General features: G+C 39.3%; 2 protein-coding genes across 2 annotated transcripts in view; both read right to left on the bottom strand.

Annotated features, from left to right (window-relative positions):
• Window positions 1-18788, bottom strand: part of CDS2 (CDP-diacylglycerol synthase 2) — a 161575-nt gene that overhangs the window by 54784 nt on the left and 88003 nt on the right. The gene's annotated exons all lie outside the window — the stretch shown is intronic.
• On the bottom strand, window positions 6551-9247 carry LOC127025228 (gastrokine-1-like). Its single transcript, XM_050910090.1, has 5 exons — window positions 9119-9247; window positions 8600-8740; window positions 8274-8384; window positions 7047-7185; window positions 6551-6576 (listed from the first exon to the last, which is right to left on the bottom strand). Exons 1-5 carry the CDS (start codon window positions 9245-9247, stop codon window positions 6551-6553), a joined length of 546 nt encoding a protein of 181 aa, XP_050766047.1.

Here is an 18788-nt window from a genome sequence, read left to right as displayed (position 1 = left end):
GCCTGCATATCACTGAAAATTATTTCCTGCTGTAAGTAATTCATAAACATGAGGATTGTACTTCTGCAAATTTTGACCTGCCAGTCTGATAATTAGCAGATAAGAAACCATTTGCAGTGAAAGTAAATGTTTTCTAGTAATTCTGACGTGTACTAATTACTTCTGAAAATTCACATCAAACTTAAGACCAGAGATAGCCTAGGGTTTAACAAAAAAAACCAAAAAAAGCCTTGCAGTAGACAAAATAAGTAAGAGCCTTTGTACCTTCCAAAATGTACTGTGTGTTACCATGTAAACATAAGGCCCACCAAAATATATGGCCCAAATACAACATTGCTGCTGAAAATCGTTTTACAATAGGCAGGTCAAGCTGAAATATTACATATACGTGCAAGTCTGTGGATGTGTGTCTGTTATTTTAGGTGGCAACAATAATATTTTTCAACTTGCCTCAGCTGACTTTCTGTGGTGATGTAAATACTTATTGAAAGAGGTGATCATTCAGTTAGGGAGGTTTTGGAATACTTGGTTTTTGTGTCAAGTTGCTCAGTTTCATTTTGTGTGCAACCCGAGTCTGTGGCAAGGAATCACTGTAAAGATTCCAATATTACTTTTCAATTGGAATCCAGCATGTTATTTTAAAAAGGGGGGGTTTAATATATAAAAATAACTTCTAACCAGTGCTGCAAGTGCAATATTAAATTACATTCTGGTCTCATTTTCACTGAGTCGAGTCTGCAAGTCCAAAGGGCCATTTTTGATACATACCGTTATGCCAAATGGTGGTTATATTCTTGGTTCTTTACAAGCAGCAGCGCTTCTATGGATTTGTGTGAAAAAAACGGTAGGTTTGTGCGCGGGCTCTGAGAGCAGACCGCACTCACCGTCGCCCGCTTGTGGCGCCGCTGGGGAGAGAAAAAAAAAACCCGAAGAGAAACGTGGAGGAAACTCCCTTCGCAGCTCGGCAGGAATTAACCCTTTGCTGAAGGAACAAAAGAGCTTGCTTTTGCTGAGGTGCGGGAGAACCGAGGCGGAGGGCAGAGAAGCAGACCTGAGGCGGCGGCGGGCCGGAGGGCTCTGAGGCGCCACTGGGCGCGTGACGGGGAGAAGAATGACGGTTGGGAAAAACGGCGGGAAAACCCTGCTGAGGCGGTGGCGGTGAGGGCCGGGGCTGCTGTGCCTCAGCGACCTTGGCAAGAAGCAGCCCTGGCACACTTATGCCATTCCGGCTTTATTAATTTACAGTTGTTGAAGTATTTTTTCCTGAAAGACTGGTGTTAGACCTGCTGGTGGTGTCTCAAATGAGAATATCTATTTTTGTGTTTAAAAAACCAAAAAATCCCTCACAAATCGGGTTCAGCATCCTGAATTTGTCTTAAAATACATGAGGGTATTCAAATACATTTATTAGGTTATATTATGGTGTTTTAACTATGCTTGAGTCACTCTTTTGAACTTTTTTCTGTCAATAGAGTTTTTCAAGTGTGTTTTTAAATGTAAATGCAGTTGAATCTTCATATGCCTGCTGTGGGATAAAACAGAGCACTAGGACTTAGGATAAAATCCCGTCACTTTGTAATGCTGATGTAGCATGCTGATGGGTTGCCCTCAGAACTTAAATTACAGTTTTAATTAAATTGGGGAAGGTGAAGATTGGTATTTTCCAGACAGCCCGAGTTACCGAAGGGATCATTGTAGATCATGGACATTGCGTTTAGTGATAAAGCTCAGGCTTCGTCCTTGTTGAGAAGGATCTTTTCTTGTAAGGTAAGCAACTCCGATTTTCTGTGCTGTTAAGAATATCTATATCTCTCTGTACTTACATGGACATTTTGAGAGTCACAGTATGGATGACTCCAGTGAACCTGAAGAGACTTTGCTGTCATGTCTACTTAGCAATTTGTTTCTGGGTCTTGTTCTCTTCCCCATCAGTCTAAACCTGAATAAATTTAAATTTGAATAATGAACATTGTGACATGTACTGACATCCCAATTAGAGCAAGAAACCTCCCAGAATGTAACGTTGCAATTAAATTCCTAGGGTCTGGAAAAAGCAAATACTTTGCTTCATTGGTTCAGTAGTAGTTCTGTGTTTTCTGTAAAGTTTGAAATGTTACTGTAGGACACATGGTTAATTTAAGCTTTTCATGGAATACAAAAAGGTTGGAGATGTATTAAGCATTACAATGTGTAATATTGTAGTAAAAATAGGAATCTCTGTGCATGAAGTTAAAGTAGTTTTGTGAGAAGCCGGACCTTGTTGTAAATGTTTTGTGCCCTCTGGTTGCAATTTTGGCCTTAAACGAGACTGTATTGGAGCAGGCATCGTCCCTTGCCAGAAGCATCTGTGCCCTGGTATTTGCTGCCAAGGGAACTACGGAGTCTCTGGTTCAAGCTTGGTAGAGGGTATCCCTATTTCCCTGCAAGGAAATGCTGCCCTCTTTGCATGCAGGGCCGTGACAGCTGGGGCTGTGTGATGTGCTGCACCATAGACCCTGCTCAGGTCAGATCCCTGCTGCCTCAGGGGACTTTAAATTGTCATCTGTTACAGAGTCTGGCCCATAGTCTTCAAGGGCTCGAAGGCCCCCAGAAAGACATTTCCCAGTGACACATGATAGGATAAGTGAAGAGGGCTGTGCCTGTTTTATCTCAGGGAAAATGCAGTGTAAAGTTGGAAAAGGAGAGGAGATTCTCTCCAGAAACCCCAGGCAAGTCAGACAGGAACTTTGTTTAAATACTGCAACCATATGGTTGCTTTTCTTTGAGGGTGCTAAAATATTTTTGGGTGCAGTTTTGCTTTGGTTTTAATGTCAGTTAACTATTAAAGGCCCCCAAAACATTTTCCTGAGCAGAACAGGCTGCTGCATCCTTTATTTAAAGTAACACTTGACTGTTCCTGAACGGGTGAAGCGTCTCTTAGAGTAACTCCTTTCAAACGCCAATGAAAGGGCCTCTCAGCAAGGAGGGAAGGTGAAGATCTGGTATTTTCCAGACTGAGTTACTGAAGTGATCATTTTAGATGAAGAAACTAGTCCCAGCCATTTTGCCTTAGTTTTGGCCTAACTATAATTTGACTCTTTCAAGTTTCCAACTATTAATTGGTTAGGGTATGCTTTTTTGCTTCCCGTGTTAAACTCTTATAAAACATTAAGTAACATCTGTATTCAACTCCAAACTGCATTTAATACATTTATTAATTCCATTATTCACAGCTTGATTTCTGGGTTGATCAGAGCAATAGGTCTATTTGTAATTGGTCATATTGCATTGCAGTGCTTATTTTTAAAATAAAACATTGAGATATTTTGGTTTTAACTTCTTATTAACATACTAAGTATTACACATACGCTTATTTCTATAAATCTGGACTTCAGACCATATTATCTTTAATATGGTTAATGCAGTAGGTATAGCAAAATTTGCTTTTAGTAGTGAAGAATAATTGCTTAAGGCAGCATGTAAAATCTCACTGGGAAATTGTACGGGATAAGGTTTAAATGACAAAATAGGGATTTTACAAGAACACTAGTTTAGCAACTTGTCTTTGGAATTGCTTCCACTTTTTTAAAGGATTTGTAAAAACACAGCGCAGACCAATGTAGGTTGATGATAAACTTTACTGAGACAAAACAGCCTCCACAGAGAGCAGAAGAAGAGACAGATAAATGATTGAAAATGTGATCAAGAGGAGACTATCAAGGAGAAATCTTGTTTTGGGTACACAGTTCTATGAATTTTCTTCCTCAAAACTTTGTCAGGAATAATTAATCACAGTAATGGACAGGCAGTTCTTTAATGTTAACTTTCAAGCATGAAATATCTTGCTGTAAAAAGTTTAATCCTGAAAGAAAAGGCAGAACTGATTAGATTTGGACTGAGAAAATAAGAGAACAATGTAGTGAAATAGAGAAATGCCAATAAGAAGGCAAAGTAGGGCATGACAAGAGCTGCAAGATTTTGTTAGGATACTGTATCATGAGTACAAATAAGCTAAAAGCTCTCCTAAAACTTTGATTCTTACCTCTTCCTGTCATATTTAGCCTCAGCCTGAGCAAAATGAGAACTGATGGTGTGTGAAGGAATTAAAAGAACTTGTGTAGTACCAAAAAGGAAGGAGAGTAGCAGCAACAAACTACTGTCTGTCTCTCTCCTCTGCTAGGACTGATGTGTGCTAATCCAGATGATTCAGATGCTTTTGCCCGAGATGTGCCGAAGGGAACTCGTATCGTTTCAAACTGCTACAGAATAAAGCCTCTGGGGGTCAGTGAGAGGGTAACAGAAACTGAGGGATGTTGCATGGCTGGTATTCTTAAATACAGACTTGTAGTCACATGTAGTCACCCAGGGCATCCTGCCATTTTTGTTAGAACAGAGGAACTACTCAATCTTGATTTTAAAGTTTTGAGCAATAGGGACCTTGCCTTACTAAAGCTTTAGTGTTGAATGGCCCTACTCTTTTTTTTTTTTTTTTTTAAAGTGTACTTAAATTCCCCTCTAAACTTCTCTACTTTCAAATACTTGGGATTGGCTTCTTACTCTCTAAAGTTTTGATTCTTCTCTATGACATTAGCTTGACCATATAAGAAATTTGCGTTCAAGTGTCCACTGCAGGACTGGGAGGGGAAAATTGTTGTTAGGTGACAACAGTCCGAGATAAATGCATCCTTCCAGCCCCCACTTGTTCCAAAAAAAAGGTTAACTTTGAACCCGCAAGCTTCGTGCTGGGTCAAAGTAGATAGGGGATTGTTTGTCTGTAGCCTAGAGCTGACAAATCTGACACAAACACTTTGTCAAATGCCCTCATTAATTCAGCAGCAACATTACCGTATTCCTAGCTTGATTCATGCCAAATTTATACTACTGGAAGCTTGGACGTACAGAGAATCCGGGACTAGCTATCAGGAAAGTGCAGACCCTTTCTACGTGTCCCTGGCAGCATAAATGGAATGAATCTTTCACCTGCCTTTACGGTGCCATTGCAGCATTAAGGAAAACTAAGCCTGCTTTTTTTGCATCTTCAAGGCTGAGTTAGAGGCGTGTGGGAGGAGACAGCTGGGAATCTCGCACCGTCTTATGTGGATCCGTAATTGTGTTTATATTGCGTATGCATCTTTGAAGCAAAGCTTCATCCACCTGAGTGTTCAATGTGGTGCCTCTAGCCAGTCCTCGCTATGCACTGGAAAAAAAGGACGACTCTCTTTTAGGAACAGAACAACTCTGTAAACACTACAAATTAGAGTCCTCTTCTCCTAAAAAAGGCAAATTTGTTGCGTCCTCCTTTCTTTCTACCTTTCATGCCACATGAATCAAGATTTTTAATGTGAGGCATCTTTCCGTGAAAAGGGAAAGGAAGGTCTTAATTCTGTATGCCTTATTTGTAATGTACCTGGTGTGAGGCTCGCCCACCTCTATGGGTGTGCCCTATGTTAACAGCAGGCTTTTAAAAAAGCGTTCGAAGGGCTCAGAAGGGGTAGAAGAGGTGCAATCAAAATATTTCTCTGGATGCGTTCATAGATGATAAAGGGTACAGTAATGAGAAACTAGCCAGAGTTAATCCATGCTAGAGGTCTTTAATTGAAAGATATGGTCACCAATTGATCTGTTTCAGCATTCGAATCATCAAGAAGGAAACTCTCGAAAGAGGAGATGCCGGGGAAGAACAACATCGGGGTTGGCTTTGTACAGCAGCTATCGAGCATCCGTACTTGGTTCAAGAAAGGCAAGATTTTTAGGCGTTGGTATTGCCGTGACAGTAGTTAAGGCCCAAAAGTTGCAGGACATTAAGTCTAATGCATGATTCTTGATTGCCTATATATTGACGTCCTTTAAAAACAAGAAGAGAAAAAAAAAATACCATGAGGTAATACCTAAGATGGTGTTAAGTGATCTGTGCATTCATTGGCAGCCCTTAATACCTGGCACATTGCACATTGCACTGGCATTTTTAGTCAAATTGAGCCATCTCAAGTACCGAAGCAATTATCAAAGCAAGGAGCGAGTAGGTGGAAATGCTGCTATCTCAGAATGCAACATCCCGTGCCTGATCTGTAGAGCATCTTTCTCATGGCAGGGTTTGCAGACAATCAGCTTGCAGTAAGGCTCAGAGTACTTTGCGGGTGCTTCAGGATTAACTCCTCTGAGTAAGACTTAGTTCCTTTATATATATTTTAAAAGACTTTTTTTCCCCACAATACAAGAAATTCTATTGCAAGTGATCAAAATATGATTATGGCACCCACAGCAAGACAGTCGATTTATACTAGTCTCCATAGCAATAGCTGGCATTCTACAACAGCGTATTCTTATTGCTCTGAGCGAGCAATGTTTTTAATAACTGCTGCAATAGAAATATTTTACATGTATGAGTGAAAGATTCTTCTCTCGTCACCAAACACAAGTGGATCTTTAACTCAGAAATGAATGATCACAAAGACATGCTATTTAATATTCTTTTGGTTTTCCAGTACAGCGGGGCACTATTGCACTCTATACTGTTAGTACATGTTACTGTGCATTATACGGTTATGCTAGTGCTAGTTAACAGGCCCTGTCAGGCTTTGATGTTGTCGGAGAATCCTGTGAAGTGTAGATCATTAAGCTTGTAGGTAATGTGATCATTTCACCTCTGAAAAACCTACAGGGAATGAAGCAGCTTGGCTTAGTATTGTGAAACACAAGTGTTTGGTGGGATTCCTCGGTAAACTTATCAGTAATCTCTGAACTGAAGGACAGCGGTTCTTAGGACCACCCTTTTTCTTTACCTTGGCATTACACACGAGGTCAATCTGCAAAATTCTGGGCCAAAACTTAAGCCACCTGAAACTTTACTAAAAGGAGTAGTAAAGGTTTGGATCAGACGATTTATGGAGGTTCTGACTCAACACTGTTCCAATCCTGAACTGCAGAGATACTGAACCCTTTCTGCAGCTCCTGAGGTTCTTGATTTGTGTCCATCTCTAGTTGGAACAGCAGCATTTGTGTATTATTTCCCCAAGGAGAAAAAATGCCTGGTTAGTTACAGACATAATTCATTTGCTTGCACTCACCTTTAACTTCATAAGCCATGTAGGTTTTGAGTCCTCTGCACATAGTGAAGACGGCGGGTCCGTAAGACCTGAGGTCATGGACAGGTCTCATGGTGACTAATGTGATCTCCTTTGCAGGCCGTCTTTGACCTTTCATGTTCTAAATGTCAAATAACATCATTCAGCAAGATCAGTGCCTTGATCCATTAACGCTATGCATATTCCCGTTTCTGGAATGACGACTCAGTGCTTGGTGTTTTACTCAAAACTGTACTTAGTACAGTCTTTTAATCCACTGTGTGTGTATGGGACCATTAGCAAGCATTGCAGACAGCTCCTATGGCCGATCTTTCTAAGGGAGTCAAGGCGGAGGGAGGCTAAAGAGAACTGGAAACTCAGTTAAACAGCTGAACAAGAAAAGGGTAGTGCAGTCAGTATTTTAACACAGACCTCCTACAAAAGTATTTCCTCCGTCACTAACCTCTCACCCTAGAAGTACTCAGGTGTTAACTTGGAAGCATGGAAGGAGAAGTCTATTCATTCAGCCTTCTAAAACGGGAACGAAAGAGGGCAGTAGCAACACTTGGCAGATGCATTTACGCTAAAATTATTTGCAAGTAGTGCTTATGACCTCTTTGAGAATGCTGAGAGTTTTAGTGGGACAGTTTTTTCTGAACTGCTCCAGAGTGCTTTGTTTCAAATGAATTTCAAGTATATTTTCCTACTTGAGTGCTTTGTTGTCTGGATGCCTGTATTTTCTCTTACGACCTAGGCTTCCTGCTGGTTTGTAGCTCATTATCCAGCTGCAGCCACAGGACTCCTGTTCTGACTCATACAATTAATATGGAGGAAAGGCTGTTGAATATGGAGGTGCTCTCTTATGCTCTAAAGGAAAATGGAGGTCTGAACAATAGCATCTCTAAACATAAAACAGTATTAAAAAGCAGTCAATCTAAATAATCTTTTAAAACATTATAAAAATAATCTGTGATCTACAACACTGAAAAAACATGAAAAGCCTCCACTGCAAGCATCTGAAACAGAGTATTCTAACTTTTCAAAGGTTTTAAATTACGTTAATGTAAAATGTCATTGAAATTGATACAACTTCAGAGTCAATGGTCTGATCTAAATGGCTTTCAAAGTAACTGTTGGTTTAAAAGCTTCTGAAAATGGCAATGTCTCTGACATCAGTTAACTTTGCATTACTGTACAACTTTACAAGTAACTACTCCTTTTTAATCTTACCTTGCTCTCTTCAGCCAGCATGGGAGGTTCTTCAAAGTCCAGCATCTCCGCGTTGTTCATCATGGAAATGAAGCAAACTCTCTCAGGCAGCACTCTGGTTGCAATAAAGTGCTGTAAAATAAAGTTATTGACAATTAGGGATTCAGTTTTTCAGTAATTAAGATTGGAATAAAATCTCTATTGAAGTAATAAATGCAGATAGCTTTTACCCCAAAACTTAGACTTAGAATGTTACGAATAGAGAAACAAGTCCTGTATTTTGGTTAGCTTTATGGGAGCTAGTCTCCTTGTACATTTTCTGAAAAAGCATGCTCCTTGCTGCTCACCTTATCATAGTTCCAAATGGTTTTCCATGACCCATGGGTGGTCTTTACCTCAACAGTTGCCACGTGCAACTCCCTATTGGTGCTCAGAATTTGGTAGCCTCCAGCAACGTCAGTTTGCTGGTTTACTTGCTCATTCTGCATCTAGAAAACAAAATGAAACAACACTTTTAGACTTTCAAGTTAGTCAGTTATCTCTCCAAAGCTTTAGAAAATCACTGCTATGATAGAATAAATGCTGGCCCACAGGGAGCGCCTTTAGTGACCCCAGTATTGTCAAAATGACAAAGAATTAAGGCTGTGGCATTCTGGAGTAGCCCTAAGAATTCTTTTAATAGATTCAGTGAATAATTTCTGTATCTTACAACTGTCATCTGGTGGTTTTAGAGTTTTATGTGTGCAAGAAGTTTTAGATTCCTTTCCTGCAAAGGGAAGGGGAAAGCAGCAAGGAAAACTCAAGAAGCAGGGAATATAGAAGCAGCAGCAGCAGCAATGTATGTGTGTCTTGGTCACTATACTCACGTAAGCAGCAAGGGCTGGAGTCAGCAAGAGTCCAAGGAGGACGGTAGTCACAATCTGAAATGAAAAACGAGAACAAAAGTGTAACTGCAGGTCTGGCTGACAAATCTGGTCATGAGAATCATAGTGCATTTTTCCTAATCCGGTGTCTAAGTGTATTCCTTGGATCCTTTTTTGCTTTCATACTGGAATAACAATAGTCACCTAAAGTGAGTCATCCTTGCTCTACCGTAGAATAATGCAAACTAGACACATAGTAGGTTGCTTTTTTAAGAGCAGAATCTGAAGGTGCTTCCGAGACCTGTATAGTCATATACAGATATTTTACGAGAATGAGGAGAAGGAATGTAAATTTCTTCTGCTTAGGCATTACAAGAAAGTGGTTGATCCATTAGTGCATTGCTGCAGTTTTGCAAAAGTGTTGACAAAAATGGACGTGGGCTAGGCTTCCTGTAGATTGAATAATGTAAAGTTAAGCCTTTAAAAAAATCCTTACCTCTTCCTCTGATTAGGTTAATAGGGCCCGAGTTGCTCACTCTGAAGGAGAAAAATCTCCCCAGAGAACACCTTTTTGCTCTAGACAGGCATAGGCACTTCTGAGAGAGAAAGGCAATGGGTTTGAATCAAAGTTTTAGTTTACAAGGGAAAAAAGCATGCATACTCACAGTGAACTTCATCTTGACTGCAGAGCTGATGCTAGTGCAGGTAGAATGAACGGTCCACTTTATATATGTTTTTGGAATTAGGTGTGGAATGATTAAGTGTTGAAATAAAATTATTTTGTAATTTGTATCCTTGCCTGCATATCACTGAAAATTATTTCCTGCTGTAAGTAATTCATAAACATGAGGATTGTACTTCTGCAAATTTTGACCTGCCAGTCTGATAATTAGCAGATAAGAAACCATTTGCAGTGAAAGTAAATGTTTTCTAGTAATTCTGACGTGTACTAATTACTTCTGAAAATTCACATCAAACTTAAGACCAGAGATAGCCTAGGGTTTAACAAAAAAACCAAAAAAAGCCTTGCAGTAGACAAAATAAGTAAGAGCCTTTGTACCTTCCAAAATGTACTGTGTGTTACCATGTAAACATAAGGCCCACCAAAATATATGGCCCAAATACAACATTGCTGCTGAAAATCGTTTTACAATAGGCAGGTCAAGCTGAAATATTACATATATGTGCAAGTCTGTGGATGTGTGTCTGTTATTTTAGGTGGCAACAATAATATTTTTCAACTTGCCTCAGCTGACTTTCTGTGGTGATGTAAATACTTATTGAAAGAGGTGATCATTCAGTTAGGGAGGTTTTGGAATACTTGGTTTTTGTGTCAAGTTGCTCAGTTTCATTTTGTGTGCAACCCGAGTCTGTGGCAAGGAATCACTGTAAAGATTCCAAAGTTTGATCCTGAAAGAAAAGGAAAAACTGATTAGATTTGGACTGAGAAAATAGGAGAACAACGTAGCTGAAATTTTTCCAACTTAATGTCGGAAATGTCCCTTAAAAATTGAGTTGCATCTTTCTAAATTTATACTACAAGCAACTGTTAGTGCAGTCTTTTTTGACAAATCTAAGCTGCAAATTGGGTTTTGAATCTCAAAATCGTGCTGTGGTGGGACCCGTGGTAGCTAGGTGTTTTATATGCATGAAGCTGCCTAAAAAATTCAGGTTTGTGTCAACAGCTAGAGCCCAAAACCTTCCTGAAAACAGCTGGTCTCCAGGTTGTATGCAGAAGAGCGACAGACCTGCTGCTTTTCCTTATGTGTGCATTCATAGATTTATAGAAAGTCATAGCAAACCACAGGATTTCAATAATGAACTTGCTCATCTTCACTTAAATCTTTTTCATCCTTATTTGTAATCTTGTTAATCTTTATTTTGGTATACCAAACACTGTTACTAGTACACTCACCAGCAGCTGGGTAAGCAAGGTAAGAGGGAGTTCCTCTGCACAGTGCTTGAATGTGTTTTCCGTATCGGTGCAAGCTTTGGAGTCTGTTTCTTGAGATAATGAAGTGATTCTCTCTGGGCGGAAGTTGGTGAGGACTAGGTCCGTAAGCATCAAAGAAACAAACCCAGAAAACAGCGTTTAGAAAACCTGAAAATGGAGTTCTGAATCTCTACATGCATCTTTGATAATGGAGCAGGGGTTATTTAAGTGCAATGCAACTTTTGAACGACTGAACTTTTAGAGTGGCTCGGCCCTGCTGAGAAACTTGTCTTCAGTTCTTGGAGCCTTTTCTCCTCTTTGTGGGTAGGCAATTGATTAGCTCTCGCACCACTCCCATTCACCAGCCTACCTTGTGTCCTTGAGGTGGTGCAGGAAACTGTTTGTCAAGCAAAAACCTCTTGTCCATTTTAGCAATGATACAGGTGTTTTTTGAAAATACCTTGGTGGCAACATAGCCCTATTAAAAAAAAAAAAAAAAGCATTTTGTTCCAAACAATATACAGTGAAAGATAAGTGGATTGCCAGAGAAGCACTGATTAAGAAAAGGCTTTATACAGTACAAATAATCATAGGGAAGGAAAATATTGTTTTTTGAATTATATTGTCTAGGTAAATGTGTCATGGAGGCTGACAAGGGACTTTGGTAAAAGGTAAATTGCCTTCTCCAGTAATGCCATGTGTACGGTAGGTTATACTGCTTAAGTCACGTGAAGGAATTCACTGCTGACAACATCGGTGCAGCATACAGTACAGCAGAAACAATGAAATATTTAACAAATGAGAGTGTTTTTAAGCATCTCCTCTAAAATCTTGTCAATTTTTGTTGAAGCCTTTTGGTTATTTTCCACTTTTTTGAGCCATGGTGGCAGCCACTTACAGTCTTGACGTCCCAGACGGATTTCCAGGCCTCCTTTGAGTCAATGCTGACTCCAGTGTCAGAGTGGTGGGAGTTTTCACTGTGGTGCCCCTTAAAGTTTTTCTTGCCGTTCTGATTTTTGAAAAAGATTAAAGGAGGTAAAGGTTTAGGTTTGTGGATTCCCAGTAATCTTTCACTCAATAAAACAATAGCTCTAGTAACCACGTTTTGGGAAATTATTGCTCTTAGAGATCAGATTAAAGGGGAGATAATTTCTGGCCTTAGAGGGGAGGCTGGGAAGCCATTAGTACTGTTGTGTCAAACCTTACATTCAGGCTTTATCTAGCCCCGGTTTTCATGTGTCTGATGCATGCAGCTTATGAAGATAGACAAGCTTTAACGTTACTGCTCTATTCCCCCCCCCCTACAGAATGCCTATAAGACTAGGTGGAAAAGCCATTGTTTCATTTGAACACAGGAGAACTTACTTTGAAGTTAAACACTAAACTGGATGTTTAGAGTCAAACTTACAAGAAGAATTTCTAAGAGAAGTAAAATAATTCCTTTTTGTTCTTTCCCCAGCAGGAACTTGCAGGCAGAGGGTTATCTGCAGTATTTCACTGTATATTGTGGTCAGATCCTTCGTGCTAATATTTGTTTCTCTCCATAGAGTTATTTTCACAGTGTTCATGCTAATCTCAAGACAGACTTTGTTGATTTCCTATCTAGCAACTGTCTTTTTCCCTTGATATATCAAACACTGAAATATTTTATTTGGTATTAAAAAAAAAATGCAGTTTCCTGCTAAGTATCAGACTTTAAAATACAGTTTCACTTTCAGAAACATATTTTTCAGAGGCTCTAGCTAAAGGCCACTAGTTCTTATGGCAGCAGTGTATAACTGCATGTAGCTGTATACTTACCCTGTTAGCAAGAGCTGGAGCCAGGAAAACTCCAAGAAGAGAAGCGATCACAATCTGAAATAAACATTTGAAATTCACAACACTTTAATGTCGTGACTGCTTATCTTGCACCAAGCTATTTGCTGTCTTAAAATAATTTTGACTTCCTGTTTAACTGTGTACATGCTCAGCACTTTTCTGAAGTGGGGTCTAGCTGAAGAGTATTTCCACATGCAGAAGAATTTTTTGTTAATGAGCTTACATCAGATCATCAATTTATAGAAATTGCTCTTAACCTCAGCAGTATACTTTGCACAGGTAAGAAGATAATTTAAACGCAGTGGGTTTTAGAATATGTCCAGCCCCAGTTCAGTAAACTCCTTGGAAAAAGGTGGTCTGAAATATTTTGTTTAAAAGAGAGCGAACTCTTCACCCTGAGCATTTGATTTCAGACATGGAGCAGATCCATGCAACATCCATGTGCACCTATTGTGAAGTTGGAAGATGGGTGCACGGTACAGCTCTGTACTCGGAACACAGCAGAAATACTATGAGCATCCTCATAGTAGATCTCATGCCTCTGAATACAGGGCTAATAGTACAATGGTAGGCACAATCGTTTTTGTACAGAAAAATGTAATGTAAACACTTTGCTACCCCTGTATAAAATTACACAATTTCAGTGACTCGTGCTCGTTGTTGCTCAGATTTGACAAAACTACTGCTGATATGTTTTTGAGAGAATGAATATTGTTATGATGATAAATTCTTTTGTAGTAATAATTATTGTGAACAATTATTCTCTTGGAGACAATCCCTCTAATATTGAATCAGTCACAAATTTCATCTACTTCAAAGGAGGATTTTTATGAGAAAGATCCAAGTGTGAGTCAGAGTATTTAGCACTACCATTTTGGAATTTATCCTGCAACAATTTCAGGCTGCTGTAAATGCCCCTATGTCGTGGTTTAACCCCAGCCAGCAGCGAAGCACCATGCAGCTGCTCCCTCACTCCTGCTCCCAGTGGGATGGGGAGGAGAATCGGGAAAGAAGGTAAAACTCATGGGTTGAGATAAGAACGGTTTAATAACTAAAGTAAAATATAATGCTAACAATAATAATAATAATGAAATATAATAACAATAATTGTAATGAAAAGGAATATAACAAAAAAAGAGGTGGGGAAGAAAGGAAAAAAAAAAGTGATGCACAATGCAATTGCTCACTACCTGCTGACCGATGCCAGAGCTGCGATCTGCCCCTCCCGGCCAACTCCCCCCTGTTTATGTACTGGGTGTGAAGTTCTATAGTATGGAATATTCCTTTGGCTAGTCGGGGTCAGCTGTCCTGGCTGTGCTCCCTCCCAGCTTCTTGTATACCTGCCTGCTGGCGGAGCATGAGAAACTGAAAAATACTTAAGTGCTACTTAGCAACAACTAAAACATGAGCGTGTTATCAACATTATTCTCACACTAAATCCAAAACGCAGCACTGTACCAGCTACTAAGAGGAAAGTTAACTCTATCCCAGCCAAAATGAGGACACCCTGGTTCACAGTCACGTACTTGGAGTCTCTCATGTCTCATAGTTGTTCTCCTATGCTCTCATCAGACACCTATGCTGTAACCTTATATAACTTGCTGAGACTGTTGACTTGCATCTGACTTGTGAATGAGAGAATATTGCCCTTTTGACATTTTACATGTGCGTCTCGCCCTTGTAACAGAGCATTTCTCTTTCACGTTTGAGTAGGCATATGGAGTGAAGTCACTGCCAGAAGTGACATTTCACCCATGCAGTCCCAACCCATTTGGCATTTTTACTCTGTAATCCCTGCATAAATCAGTAATAGTTCACTAGGCGCCAGGAAAGACTCAAAATAATTTTAAAACTGTCCAGCCTTAACAGTTTCATGAGAAAGTGATACATATACTTAGTGAACTTCATTTTCATGGTAGGCGAGGCACAATCTGCTGGTAATTGATGTGTACTCTCAGTTTTTACACAGTAGTATCCCAAAGTTAAATCTTAAAATGGGTTTACCTTATTGGTATGTGCCCTGTGTTCCCCAGGAAACCTATCACGATTCTGTGAAGTGCTCTGATAAGCGGAGACTTTGATACCAGCCTGATTGAATTCATTACATACAGGAAGATGAAAGAAAACTTGTCATGCTAAGTTCAATGTATTTTATAGTAACTTTTAAATGGAGGGGGGAAAAAAAAATCAGAACCAGAGAATAGATGCCTAATAAAATTTGTAGTGACACTTTGCCTACGTGGCAAAGGACTCAGCCTAATGTTTTATCTATAGCTGATACCATCTTTTAAATCAACAGAGGTAGTAATCTTGCTATGTTAAAAATGTTCAGTCAGTCCATAGAAATCATGAGGTTGGTTGTAAATCATAGAAATTACTGAGTTCTTTTGTTAACAATCCTTTCTGAGCTCGTTCAGTTCGGATCTGCTTTCCAGTCTTCAGGCATGGCCTATGTATCTTCACAGAGCCTCTTCATGAAAGTAGTACCTGATTATGGACTAAGGACTAATTCTAGAAAGGGACCATAAACTGGAGATAACAAAAAAATGAGTAAGGGAGGAGCCGTAACAATGGGCATTTTATGTCAACTATTATTTAGAAAGTAGATTTTAATATTTCTCTGGATTTGATGATTATATACAGAGCGACGGCATAAGAGTTTATTTGCTTTGTTGCAGAAACTTTGCAAAATGTTTAGTTTTTTTAATTGGCCAGTACAAATGTCCGAGTCTCTTTGCCCAGGAATATTGTCCATTGCTGTTTAATAAACTAAGATATATATATATGTATAGCCTGAGATAATTTGGATTTGTTTCTTAGCTGTGCCTGTTACAGAAGAAGCACTTTCAGAGGTGCTCATTTACCTACTCCAAAAGTGCTTCTTATTTAATAGCAACTCTATCAGTCCCTCTGTATACTAATTGTGCACTTTACTGTAGTTCAGTATGGGTTTGTGCACTTAAGTTTCCTTTTTGTTGCCAGAATGGCATGATGGGGACTCAGTGTCATTGTAAACTAAAGTCTCTGAATAAAGTTCTCCACTGTCATCAGTTGCTGAGGATCATTGTTGCAGCCATTACTGGAGAAGCCAGGGAATCTTTAGTTGAGAACATGAGGCCCAATTCTCATTTACACCCGTCAGGGCTACACTGTCATTCTGCTACTAACTGATGTCTTGCTAGGACTACATGAGTGCAGAGGAGGTGTAGCAGTATGCCAGCACTGTGAGTGGAGAGCTGTTTTTCATCTATTTTGCACCCACTTTGCAAGTTGCATGAGGTGTAAAATACGGTTAATGAAAGTAATAAGTTACTAAGGGAAAAGTCTTCCAGTTCTTCTAATTGGACTGATTTGTGGATGCCAAATGGAGACAGGTATGTCCTTAGCCTCCAAGATGCATGTAAAAGTCTTATTTTGTATGTCACGAAATCCTCTCATCGTCTCTGGAAATTTAATTAATTGACTAGTTCTCAAGAAAGGCATTGAGAAACCAAACTTTATAATGCTAATCCCTGTGGTGTCGTTAGCAGTGAGTTGGAAAGCGGTTTTGTCCATTTCTTCCAACAACCGTAGCCAATTTGGCCATTACAGTGATGCGTCACACTTGGAAGCCTGAATCTCCAGATCTTCCATCAACTTCTGATTGCTCGAGTAGTTTGTATGGCAAACACACACAGCTAGAGCATTTGACATTAAGAATAGCTTATGAAACTAATTACAATAGTAGAAGCCAGGAAGAAGGGCAGGGAGGGGTGCTTTTACTGTATAAGACCCTGTTCTTTTTCCAGTACAAGTTTGTCTCTGTCTCATTTTTAAAGCTCTGCTCAAGGCATTCTGTTTCCGTACTAAATTCTTGTACTGCTGTGCAGCAAACTCCCAAGGCTAAGAGCTGTTCCAGTTTTAAGCCTTTTCTCAAATTAGTGTTTCATTTTGTGCACACGCTTACATTTTCACTTGTCTTTTTACACCTTACTGTCTAGCAAGAATAAAACTACTGAAATTATTTCTAGATTTATCCTTGAAGCTTGATTTATTTCTTTAACTACCGGAATGTGATTAATTCTGCTTGACCTGTCCTTGTGCTACAGAGATTTTTCTAGACTGTGTCACCCCATCTTTATCTAGTGTGTGGCATGCCCAGCCGAATGCAAATGGAAGCATAGAGAATTTTGTTGATTTTTTGAGGTGGTGCTTCGTTCTTTACTTTTCTCGCACTACCTGCTCACTCCCTGATAAAGTAAATATTTATGAAAAGTACCTGGAAAAAAACCCCATGGGTCACCAGGAGAGTTTATTATGATAGTATAATCTCACCTTAACTTGTTTGAATCCATCTCCCTTATGTGTTAAAATTCCTGTTTGGTAATCAGACTGGAACTGAAATTGTACCATTATTCTTTTCATTTGATGTTCAAGGTTGGTTTGTTTAAATGACTTTTAGTGGATGACAGTGCCAAATAGTGGGTCAAATTCTTCTGGCAATTTTACTTACATAGATTAAGAGTAATTCTGTAGCTTAGTCATGTTTCATCAGGGTAAATTAGAATGTATTTGAAAATATTTGGCCTTGAGAAAATAACAGAGAAGTTAAGTTTCCTGCGACAATAAACATTGCTGTGTTGTAATAACCTGTTACTTGTTCTGAACGTTACTCAAATTCCATTTTCTGCTGGCTTCCCTGACATGACCAACCTGACTGCAAGTGTAACAGTTGAGGAAAAAGTGATTTTATCTGGGGAAAAATTTGAGAGTCTTCACTTACATGAAAGTATAGAAAGCAAGAAGACTACTTTGAGAGTGTGGGCATCAGTGTGAAATTTCATGTTCACCAGGTGGTTCTGAGGCATGGCATCCGAAGCTAAACCTACCTCTGCCTGAGGACTGGCAAAAGGGAAATTAGAGCGGGTTATAGCCCTTCTTATGCAGCTCTTTACTTCAGTTACTTAATATAGAAGGGTGCTTAGAGGACTCTGGTGTAGTCGGGGTAGTCTTGCCTCCGAGTGCATGTGTGCTAATTCAGGTGTGTTACTGGGAGATGTGTGATTAACTGTGGGGGAAAAAGTCTCCAAAAAGCAAGGCTTTCCTATTGGAAGTATATCTAGGCTTTGCCTGAGACAATTAGGAGTATGTTCTCTCTTGCAATAATGTTAATTAGTCAAATGCTTTTTAGAAATCTTTAATTTTTGACCTTGTCTGATTGGATCAGCAAAATTCAGTCAGTCCAATATAAGGTGAAAATCATGAGATCATGGCTATTGTTGTAATTCTCCTTCACTAAGTAACTGTCGATTTCACATGTTGCTCTGCTCTTACCTGTACCTAAGCGTATCGATGCTTAAGAAAGCAGAAGCTCATGCTTCTTGGTTGTTTTTCAGAAGAAATGAGTATATGAAGACATAATGACTAATGGAAAGTTAATTGAAGCTTTAGTTTAAAAGCATTTAAAACTTACTAAAGCTTTTAGTTTTAGCTTGTGGTGCCTGAACCGTGTTAGATTCCTGCTATGAAAGGTTTATTTGACTGCTGAAATCTACTCTGAGTCTTTCTTACATATCTGTAATCTTAGAAACAAAGAATCTTTTGAGAAGAAGGGACAGAGCCAGCTTTCAAGAGGAGGGTAACATTAATCTAAACTAATTAGTCTAATCCAATCATGCTTGTCACAATTTGATATCTGTTTATATGTATTCTGATATATTGCATAGCAGTGCAGCTTTGTTACACTTGAGATAACATTTTCTGTGCGGAGTTAGGTGGAATAAAGCAAATATGTGTGATTTCCTTTTTTTTCATTGAGGCCTGTTTGCTGAGAGAGATTTCCATACAATCTCTTTCACCTTTTCTCTGATGACTGAGATTACAGAAATGTGTTGGCTATTAGGTTGAGATTTTCTTTTATTAGAAGGGAATAGGCCTCAATTA

The sequence above is a fragment of the Gymnogyps californianus genome, chromosome 23 (assembly GCF_018139145.2).
Source record: "Gymnogyps californianus isolate 813 chromosome 23, ASM1813914v2, whole genome shotgun sequence".
Classification (NCBI taxonomy): domain Eukaryota; kingdom Metazoa; phylum Chordata; class Aves; order Accipitriformes; family Cathartidae; genus Gymnogyps; species Gymnogyps californianus.
This window is presented reverse-complemented; position numbering and strand designations above follow the sequence as displayed.

Coding starts and splice junctions, on each gene's coding strand:
- LOC127025228 (XM_050910090.1), bottom strand. CDS start 9,247: ATGCACTATGATTCTCATGACCAGATTTGTCAGCCAGACCTGCAGTTA. Junction 8,385..8,599: donor CCATTTGGAACTATGATAAG/GTGAGCAGCAAG, acceptor TTTATTTTACAG/CACTTTATTGCAACCAGAGT. Junction 6,577..7,046: donor CATGGCTTATGAAGTTAAAG/GTGAGTGCAAGC, acceptor TACACTTCACAG/GATTCTCCGACAACATCAAA.